The sequence below is a fragment of the Brassica rapa genome, chromosome A01 (genome assembly GCF_000309985.2).
Source record: "Brassica rapa cultivar Chiifu-401-42 chromosome A01, CAAS_Brap_v3.01, whole genome shotgun sequence".
Lineage (NCBI taxonomy): Eukaryota > Viridiplantae > Streptophyta > Magnoliopsida > Brassicales > Brassicaceae > Brassica > Brassica rapa.
In genome coordinates this window covers 26,173,035-26,183,055 of record NC_024795.2, presented here as the reverse complement: position 1 = coordinate 26,183,055, position 10,021 = coordinate 26,173,035, and the positions used below count along the sequence as shown (strand labels likewise).

At 38.8% G+C, this 10,021-nt stretch overlaps 4 protein-coding genes across 4 annotated transcripts; 2 read left to right on the top strand and 2 right to left on the bottom strand.

Annotated features, from left to right (window-relative positions):
- Nucleotides 1–542: 542 nt before the first annotated feature.
- LOC103849708 (myb family transcription factor PHL12) lies at nt 543–2,782 on the bottom strand. The gene is made up of 5 exons (XM_009126421.3): nt 1,885–2,782; nt 1,724–1,800; nt 1,388–1,463; nt 1,201–1,270; nt 543–1,113 (listed from the first exon to the last, which is right to left on the bottom strand). Exons 1-5 carry the CDS (start codon nt 2,024–2,026, stop codon nt 774–776), a joined length of 705 nt encoding a protein of 234 aa, XP_009124669.1. The 5' UTR covers nt 2,027–2,782; the 3' UTR covers nt 543–773.
- Nucleotides 2,783–3,122: 340 nt separating this feature from the next.
- LOC103849711 (DCN1-like protein 2) lies at nt 3,123–5,290 on the top strand. Its single transcript, XM_009126423.3, has 11 exons — nt 3,123–3,335; nt 3,438–3,499; nt 3,664–3,800; nt 3,889–3,947; nt 4,035–4,058; nt 4,251–4,333; nt 4,424–4,488; nt 4,562–4,611; nt 4,697–4,798; nt 4,869–4,928; nt 5,024–5,290. Exons 1-11 carry the CDS (start codon nt 3,333–3,335, stop codon nt 5,126–5,128), a joined length of 750 nt encoding a protein of 249 aa, XP_009124671.1. The 5' UTR covers nt 3,123–3,332; the 3' UTR covers nt 5,129–5,290.
- Nucleotides 5,291–5,442: 152 nt separating this feature from the next.
- Nucleotides 5,443–7,863, bottom strand: LOC103849710 (phosphoglycerate kinase 1, chloroplastic). The gene is made up of 6 exons (XM_009126422.3): nt 7,377–7,863; nt 6,863–6,940; nt 6,539–6,799; nt 6,143–6,460; nt 5,902–6,060; nt 5,443–5,833 (listed from the first exon to the last, which is right to left on the bottom strand). The coding sequence occupies exons 1-6, from the start codon at nt 7,791–7,793 to the stop codon at nt 5,624–5,626; spliced, it is 1,443 nt and encodes a 480-aa protein (XP_009124670.2). The 5' UTR covers nt 7,794–7,863; the 3' UTR covers nt 5,443–5,623.
- Nucleotides 7,864–9,076: 1,213 nt separating this feature from the next.
- On the top strand, nt 9,077–9,802 carry LOC103849712 (nucleolar GTP-binding protein 1). The gene has a single exon (XM_018656094.2). The coding sequence runs from the start codon at nt 9,077–9,079 to the stop codon at nt 9,800–9,802; it is 726 nt and encodes a 241-aa protein (XP_018511610.2).
- Nucleotides 9,803–10,021: the final 219 nt, after the last annotated feature.

Below are 10,021 nucleotides of genomic sequence, written 5' to 3'. Positions count from 1 at the left end.
TATTTTCTAATCTAGATACTCATTAGTTTTTATCAAAGAGGTTACTCTTAGAACAACGGGACGAACGATTGGCGATAAAACGTGACATATATTTACATACTTTTAACTTTGTGTTTAAAAATGAGAAGAAACAACGAATAGTAACAGAGATTTGAAAGCTGTTGAAGTGTAAGAGAAAACAAATAACACATATACTCCTGTTTCAAAAAAAAAAAAAACACATATACTCCACCGTTAAATCTTATCTTTAAGTAAGTTATGTTAAACATCCTTTGTTGACCGTTTCCCACAAGACTTCCACAGACTTTGAGAGTTCAGACAACGACATAAACCCCGCCTTGACCAGGCTCTTATTTGTCTCAAAACATTCATTTACTGTGACCATATTATGGTGGGATCTGATCGGCCCATCTAACCTTACCGCTTCAAAATTCAATAAATGAGCTTTTAGTATTTCGATTAACGATTGGATATTGGCAAGAAAAACATCAGAATTATGAGTGATGAAAAGTAAGTATTGTTGGTGATAATGACTACAACCGTGATTAGAAAGAAAAGATCTTTTAAAATTTTCAGTTTACAAGTAATTGAGAATGCATGAGGCAGCCTACTTCACCATCTATTGCACATCATCACATTTATTAGGTGGATAACGAAGATCTACTTCATGTTTGACAGAAGTTATTACATGCAAGTTTGTGCGTTTATACACCAAGTGCACATTAAAGCTAGAGTAGGAAGAGTCAAATAGCTAGACCTATATATAGTATTCTTTAACCGAGGCAAACCGTATGGTTTTTGGTGATGGAACTCCGAGAATCTTGGAGGGAGAAGTTGGAATTGATGTCAGGGAGATGCATTGCAGAGTCCATAGAGGAAGACGAAGGAAACTGATCCTCGAACCATTGGATTGTGAGGGGTGATGAGTTGTTGCAAATAGTGGTTCGGTCGAAAAAGAGAGTAGAGTAGTCTTTGGTAAGGCTTGCTTCTTGCGTCTCACATGCTTTCTCTAGCATGCTCTCCATGTATTTCCCTTGTGCTTCTATCCTTTGATTTACCTGTCTTTCTAATTCTACCTCTTCCTCTATTCTTCTGTGCACTTCAGTTTGCATCCTTCATCACCAATCATAGTTACCACTTAGTTATATATATAATAAGATTTAGGTCTATATAACTATATTGGAATTGGAGCGCACATACTCATTCATATTGTGACCAGTGATATGGGGAGTAGTGAATACAACATTCCTTTGAAGATCCAACATGGAAACTGCATGCATGATTGATCGATGTTGATTACCAAATATAAAAGGTATTCATGGCGCAGTCAGAAGTTAACCCATACATAGAGTTCAATTTAATAAGAAGGCTGATCAATACTGCGCACCTCTATTAGGATCCCTAATATTAGTGGAGTGACCATGGCTATGGTCCTTGTGAGGCTGCTTTCCAAGTCTGAACTTCTGAAAACATATATACATATTAATTTATATTAACCACTACTATATATTTTAATTCTAACTATGCAAAACTACCTAAACAAGAAGGAATCAAGAACAAAAATTGTAAAGAATAGGAAACTAAAGATGAACAAAGTAAGAATGATATTCTAATCTAAGCGGTGGTCCTTCAAGGAGAAATCCACACTTTACCACTAAATGCATTTTTAGCGGGGAAGTAGGAATGATATATAGAGTAGGAAGCAAGATTATGGTAGAGAGACCTGGAGATGGCTCTTGAGATGGTAAAGTGTAAGACCCTTCACGCCCATCACTCTCATTATCGTCTTAGGTGTAGCCTCTTTTAATATATATTATACTTATCAGCTTCATAATATATACACTACAAATGAATCAATATAAGATGATGATGATGAAAACGTACTGTCAGGGCCTCCAAGGTGAGTAACAGCGTCAACGAAGCGTTCATGAAGCTCGGCGGTCCAACGAAGGCGAGGCTTAGGATCGGTGGTCAGTACAAGACCTGATGGTGACTCAGATCTCCTCTCTTCCCTTGACTGCATCATGATTTTAACAACAAATGTCGATCGGTGATGCAATATTCAGCACAAGAGAATATTAGTATTTATGAAAGAAAAGAAAGAACACACGACGTCTTGCAAATTATAAAGTTTGATTCTGGACTGGCACTGACACATATATTTTTGATATAAAAAATAAATAAAAGCAGACAAGCATATCTATAGATTATATTATGCAATAGGGTTCTAGGCTTTCAAGTTGTAAACCATGCAGCGGATTTTACATCCACACATGTCTAAAAACACAATTAGGTACAAATCCGCAATATCCAAGTCCTTCTATTTTGATGTATTGACGCATGTGGCCTTATACAGCCGTATTATAAGAAATTGCTTTTCAAAAATTAGCTTCCATGAAGATATAGATGCATGCACATGCATGTGGGAATAAGGAACATAAGCATCTTATTTTTGTTTAATCTCGATGAAAAGATTCGTGTGCGGTGTACTTTAGAAAAATATAACAAGTGGAACAAAGCTGATGTTTAACTGCTAGCTCATCAATTAAGTATGTATGTAAATGTAAGCAAATAAGAATCATGCAGCTTGGAAAAGAAAAGAAAAAAAAAGAAGACGAAAAGTATTTGTTTTAGTTTGCTTAGTTTTCAAGCGGACTTTGTTTGATAGATTCTTCTTGTATTCCTCTATAAGATGAATCTATTCCCTTTCATATCACACACTGACACACACCAGTCATGAATCAACACAAGTCAACAAAAGTGTTTAGACTTTCTCTTCAGTTGGCAATAAGAACATTGGACCCAATAAGAAAGCAGATAAGGCCCATTTAAAAACTATTTAAGGCTAATCTAATACATATCAGGCCCAACTAACTTAGGCCTCCTTATCTTTGGCAGCTTTGGTCTCTGGTGTTCATATTTGTTCCTTAACATGCATAGATTTGTCATTTTCCCTACCCACTCTATTCTTCTTGCATATTCTATTCATCAATTACCACAACTTTGCAATAAACCAGACAGTTTTTCTTCTAGAACCAACTGAGTTACCAGAATAACAAACATAGACATTGTCCCGGTTTAGAAAATACCGATATACAAATGGTCCAGTTTAGAAAATACCGAGATATTTTTTACTGTAACCGGGGTCTTTGCACAATAAAACCGAAACTCATGAGAGTTGAAGAAGAGAGAGGGAGGCGAAGTGAGGAGAGGAGAGGAGAGGAAGCTGAAGCAATCTTGAGAGAGGGAGAGACTCTCTGAGTATTCTTTTGACTCACTTCCTCTCTTCTCTTGCACCCTTCGATAGAGACTGATACATTAACAACAACTCAATGGTACGACTCTTCTTGTCTTCACCTTTTGATGAATCTCTTAGTTTTGCGATTCAGTGGTTTATAATCCATCTTTGTTGATATGATCCCTCTCCCTTGTGGCAGCATAAGTTGAGTAGAACCAACCGTGACAAGCTTCAGCAGTACGTGTCTATTACAGGAGCTAGGTAAACTGGATTTGTCTCGCTTTTTTTTTCTCTAGTTTTACTGTACGTTTGATGTTTTTTTAAGTAAGAACAGAACAGTGACTAGTTTACAGGCTTACAGCATTCTTGGGGTTTTTTTTTTGTGTGTGTGTGTGATTTGTTTAATAATGTGTTGGGGGGTGCAGTGAGAAGAGTGCTCTTCAGGCTCTTAAAGCCAGTGATTGGCAGATCGAAGCAGCTTTTGATGTGTTTTACAGTCAGCCACAGCCTAAAAGCAATGGTGACCTGAGACGCTTGGAAGAGCTCTTCAATAGATATAAAGGCAATGCTATTTTTTCTTTCTCTTGCGTTGATCAAAGCCATGTTTTAATTATCATTATGTTTTAGTAATTTCATATTACGTTCTGCAGATCCATATTCTGATATGATTCTAGCGGAAGGTGTCTCGGTTCTCTGTAGTGATCTTCAGGTATTTGATCTTGTTGAATAATGCTAAGAATGATGTGGTTTAATCTTACATAGCACATACTAACAGTTGATTTGAATTTTTCTCTAGGTGGAACCTCAAGACATTGTCACGGTATGCTTATTCTTAAACCTTTTGCTACAAACTTGCTTGTGTGTATGTTTCTTCTAGCTTTCGTTTCCGGCTACCAAAAAACTACCTAGTATGAGTTAATAAATACATTGTGAAAGTGACTTGAAAGGCTAAGAGTGACGAAAATAAAATTTGGTTTCTCTTACTGCTCGCTCTGTGTTTTATTGTTTTCAGTTGGTTCTTTCGTGGCATATGAATGCTGCCACAGCGTGTGAATTTTCCAGGGAAGAATTTGTTGGTGGATTACAAGCATTAGGGTGAGTGGACTCTAGTCTTGATGCTGTTTTGACGATGTGGCAGGAGTATTTTATACAGAGTTTAACTTGGTCCTTATTTTCTGATGCCAGCGTAGATTCCATTGGGAAGTTGCAGGAAAAGCTGGCATTTATGCGTTCTGAGCTTAAAGATGAACGTAAGAAGCAAATTGAAATATCCATTCTTTATCTCATATGGTTCTTGTTGATTGACATATGTGTAATGTGCAGAAAAGTTTTATGACATCTACAGCTTTGCTTTTGGGTGGGCGAAAGAGAAGGTAAGAAAAGGTTGATCTGAAGTAGCTTTCTTGAGATGTTTTATCTGTGCTGGTGATAAACACACAACTGTTAAAATGTTTTCAGGGGCAGAAGTCTCTTGCTTTAGATACAGCGATTGGGATGTGGCAGCTGCTCTTTGCAGAAAAAGAGTGGCCTTTGGTGAATCACTGGTGTGACTTCTTGCAGGTAAACAAACACTCTTGAGTTTTAATACATCATCATGGCCTGGTCTTATTTTTTTGTTTACCTGGATCAGGATCGTCATAACAAGGCCATATCTAAGGACACATGGGCACAGCTCCTGGAATTTGCAAGGGTAAGAGAAAGAGTGTCATTGAGCTTTATATAATGTTTGCAACTATGGCTTAGTGTTAATATATGGATTGAGACATTAGTTTTCTGATGATGCAGACGGTGAACCCGATGCTGTCTAATTACGATGCAGAAGGAGCATGGCCGTACCTCATTGATGAATTCGTTGAGTATTTGTATGACAAGAGCGTTGTTGACAAGTAACCTACCATCTGGGAGAAGTGAGTAGCTCTATTTTACAATTTATTACTATTCTTTAGTGAGATTTTTTTGTTTTCTTGTCTGAATCTTCACATTTGATGATCTTCTAACTTTCAGACTAATCAGTTTTTAGCTTAATGAAACCAACAACTCGATCCTCTGTTATTACCATTTACTAATAATCATTGCACTAACAAACTCCATCCTTAAAATGGTGGAGCCGATTAGTGTCTCACAAGTCCAACAATCTCTCTAGTCACAAGCTTAGGACAAGCTTTGTAGCAGCGTGACTGACCAGTTTACAATACATAATATTCAGAAATGATTATATGATTTTTAGATTTTATTTATTCAGCAATACTAAAAACATTATCAGTCTCTTTTTTGGTTGACATTATAGGGAAATGATTATGATGTTTTAAAAGGTAGATTTACAGCAAAAGAAAGTAAGAAACTCATGAGTATTAAATTTATTTGCCTCATCAAAAGAGTGAGCTTCTAAACGGTGACTGCGATGGCTTCATCAAGAGCGATCACACCAGGAAGTACTTTACCTTCCAAGAGCTCCAAACTAGCTCCACCACCAGTGGAGATGTGACTCATGACTCCTGCAACTCCCACTTTCTCCACTGCAGCCACTGAGTCTCCTCCTCCTATTATAGTTGTCACTCCTTTCTCACTTAGCTCTGCTAGTTTATTAGCAATCGCCTGCAACAAAACCACACTCACCAAACTTAACAACATGTTCTTGCTTTTACGAGGAATCATTTACTTACCTCTGTTCCAGCAGCAAACTTCTCCATCTCGAACACTCCCATAGGTCCATTCCAAATCACTGTCTGTGTTGTGTCCAAAGCTTCGTTGAATGTTTTTATCGAGTCTGGACCAATGTCCAATCCCATCCATCCATCCTCAATCCCTGATGCAGACACAACCTACAAAACATCCACATCACATACTTTTACTCAGAACACAAAGCTCTAGCAAACCTTTCTGTTGAGAGATAGAGAGAGAGACCTTGCTGTTGGCATCAGGAGCGAACTTGTCAGCAACCACAACATCGGTTGGCAACAAAAGAGAGACTCCTTTAGCCTTAGCTTTGGCAAGGAGTGAAGTAGCCAACTCAAGTTTATCTTCTTCAACAAGGGACGATCCAACAGAAAGACCCTGTGCCTTGTAGAATGTAAAGATCATTCCACCACCAAGAAGAAGAATGTCACACTTCTCAAGAAGCGATTCAATAACTCCAATCTTGGAGGAGACCTTGGAACCACCAACTATGGCTGCAAACGGCCTCTTTGGGCTTGAAACAGCTCCCACAAGGTAATCAAGCTCCTGTAAAAATATAGAGAGTAAACAAAAAACATTCACTAACAAGGGCCTTAATGCTGAATCAACAATCAAGATAATAACCTTTTGGAGAAGGAAACCAGCAACAGAAGGCTTCAAGAACTTTGTGACTCCCTCAGTGGAAGCATGAGCTCTATGAGCAGTTCCAAAAGCATCGTTGACATAGAGGTCAGCTAAGGAAGCAAGCTTCTTAGCGAACTCAGGATCGTTCTTCTCTTCTTCCTTGTAGAACCTGACGTTCTCAAGAAGCAAAACTCCACCTTCAGGTAGTGAAGCCACCAAGCTCTCAACTTCAGGACCGATACAGTCGTCAGCTTTCTTGACCTGTAAGAAACTCAACCCTCAGAAAAGCTCTCAAGCGATCTGATTGGCATAAAGCATGGATACCTCAATACCAAGAAGCTCAGATAGCCTAGGGACAAGAGGAGCCAAACTAAACTTCGGTGTCACTCCCTTTGGCCTTCCCTGAAACGATCGAAATGTTCAAACTTTAAATCAGACAAAGGAGAACCTTTCAAAATGTTTTGGAGTGTGTCTGAATAATCTAGGCCAGCTGTGTCGGTTTATTCGGTTCAGATATTTTCGGTTCCGGTTTATTCCGTTTGATCATAATATCACCGAAGTGAACCGAAAAAATTGGTTCGGTTTCTGGTTTTTATTTTATTTCGAAAATAACCGAATTTTCGATAATAATTTGGTACAATTTTTAAAAAAACTGGATATTTTTGGTTAAGTTAGGCTAATTTGATTTGGTACTTTCGGTTAATTTTGGTTAATTTTTTTCTCAAAAATCAAAAACCGAACCGAAAACCAACCAAAAACCGTAACCGGAACTAAACCGAACTCATAACCGAACCAAAACCAAAAATTTCAGTTCGGTTCCACTGGTTCGGAATATTACCAGATGAGTGGACAGGATGACTTTAGCACCATTCTCGATCAAGTACTTGATCGTCGGAATAGCCGCACGGATCCTCGTATCGTCAGTGATTGTCTGATTGTCATCGAGAGGTACATTGAGATCAGCTCTCACGAAAACCTTCTTCCCTTTCAAATCAGCAGAGGTGAGATCTCCGACGCTCTTCTTCGCCATGGAGACAACTCCTCTGGTCCCCTTCCCGCGGAAAGACTGAACCTTCGAGGCGACATGGACGGTGAAACGAGAGTCGAGGACGGCGGAGAAGCCGAGAGGACGGGTGGAGATGGATTTGGATGGGATGGGCAAAAGGGAGGCGCGTGCGCGAGTTGCGGCGGAGTAAGTGGCTCCGGTGGTTGACTTGAGGAGTGAGAAGGTGGGACTTGCGGCGACGGATGCCATGTGGAGTTTGAGGATCAGGAGAGATGAGAAGGAGAGGAGAGAGTGTGACTAGTAATAATCTTCTTTAGCTATTGAGATTTTAAAATAGTTTTTTTTTCTTTTTTCTTATCGTTGGTGATTGGTTCAGAGAAGCCTTTGAGAATCCATCACGATCATTGTACTTTATCCATATAACCGTATAACATACTTACATGTGTCAGAAACATAAATATTTACTGGTCGTTTACTGGTGAAATCCCATTAACTTCAATGCCAAGTTTCTTGTCCTAGTATTTCAACAGTAGCCTGTTTTTCAAGTTTCATAAAACCTAGGATCACAATTTTTGATACTATACCATAGTTCTTCCTAACCAAAGCTACGAGTTTAACTAACTAGCAGACTAATTAATCACCTTTGGTAGCTAGCAAATGCATTGTATTTGGTATACAGAATTAAATATACTCTATTTCTTCATTTTATAAACAAATCCATATCATAACCAATGCTTCCCTTTACTAAAGTGAATTGCTACAGTTGATTGATTGTCCCAAACGCTAAAATAGCATACTTAAGAGTTCCTGATTGCGTATCCTAAGATCTAATCTGGTATAATTGATTGATTGATTGCTCCTCATGGCTACAATACCGAAAACTTGAGATGCTGAAAAAGTGTAAGCAGAGATTACTAAGTCATCACTTTGGCTGGAGAAACATGTTTTGGTACCAAGAAGCAGTGTACCGCAAAGAAGCACTAATGTTGAGAAAGAAAGAGGAACACTGAGAAGAGAAGTCACCTAAAGCAACCCCCCCCCCCCCCAACGCTACAGCTACAGGGTCACCCGCATCCATGGCCACCTAAGATAAGAAGAAACAGCAGTATGCTCATGAATCTAAGCATAAGTTGGCTTATAAGAGCCCAAATGAGTACATTCAAGTCTATGTGAAGCCCAAAACATGGGAACCCTAAATATACGTATAAGCATTTTTTTTTGGCGGCACGTATAAAATGAGTGGTGGACCCTAATTTTATGTTCGGACAAGACGCACACAGGTATAAATATATAATAAGTGTTTCTCTAGGCCTCCAAGCTCCCTCATCCTCGAGCCCCAAGACTCAAGCAAGTCGTAAGTTTCTCATTGTCAAATATTAGTTTCTTTTCAAGGGGTTATGTTATGTATATCGATCTGTCTTTAGAAAATTTAACCTAGAATTTTTGGTGCATATAAATATATTGGCATGAGTTGATTGCTTGCTTGCTTTGCAAAAGAAACAGAATATTAATTTTTTTAGCAGTGTGCAGAGATGAATAAAGCACCTTCAATGGATAGAGATTCAATGGTGGAGTTGAAGAAGAGATTCAAGAAGATGAGCGTGGTTCCAGATGAAAATAGTTTTTCTAATGCCATCCTCTCTCTCAAGGAACATCAGAAACCAGCCATAGTCATCAAGAATACCAGTTTCCTTGATGTCCGTTTTTTCTACTTGAGCAATCTTAGGCTCGCACGGCTATGCATTCAAGCTAAGCTCTCTACGGTTATCCGAGAGTTTACAATCATCAATGAACCTGCGTGCATAGACTTTTTCGAGCATTATTTCGATGACTTGGACCTTGCTCTAGCGCAGCTCAAGTATGCAACTCAACTGCTCATGAAAATCGCTACGTATTTTATCCAGCTTATGGAAAAGGATGATTGTAATACACTGGACCGGTGCAAGTACCTGAAAGTGAATGCTATTGGGTGTATGTATACCGTTGCAATGAGATGCCTCCCTATTTTGGCTTATGTCGAAAAGGTCAGGCAGCACATGCTGGCTCAGGACGATGATCCCACTCATGAGAATGCCCCTCCCTCACACATTGTCTTGGCTAAGGAAGACTGCACAATCCCTCACACATCTGCCTTTGAGGTTGAAAAGGCTGCCGGCTTGGTTGATCCAGACACTTTGCGTTGGCTTGAAGAGTTGGAAGAGAAACATGGCTTTAGGATGCATGATGATTGTGCTCAAGAGCACCCATTAGCAGCATGAAAGCTCGTTTGCTCTGTTGAATAATTAATGTTTCTCGGCTTTTTGTTTTATTTATGTTCTGACTATGATTTTTGTTTTGGACCTCCTTGTGCTGCTTTTCTCTTCTGTCTTTTTTATCATAAGAGCATATCTTCATATATATTTTTTGTTTGTAACAAAAAAATTTTTTGAAGCACACATCTTCTCTTATATATATTTTTATTTTCTATAGTACACATT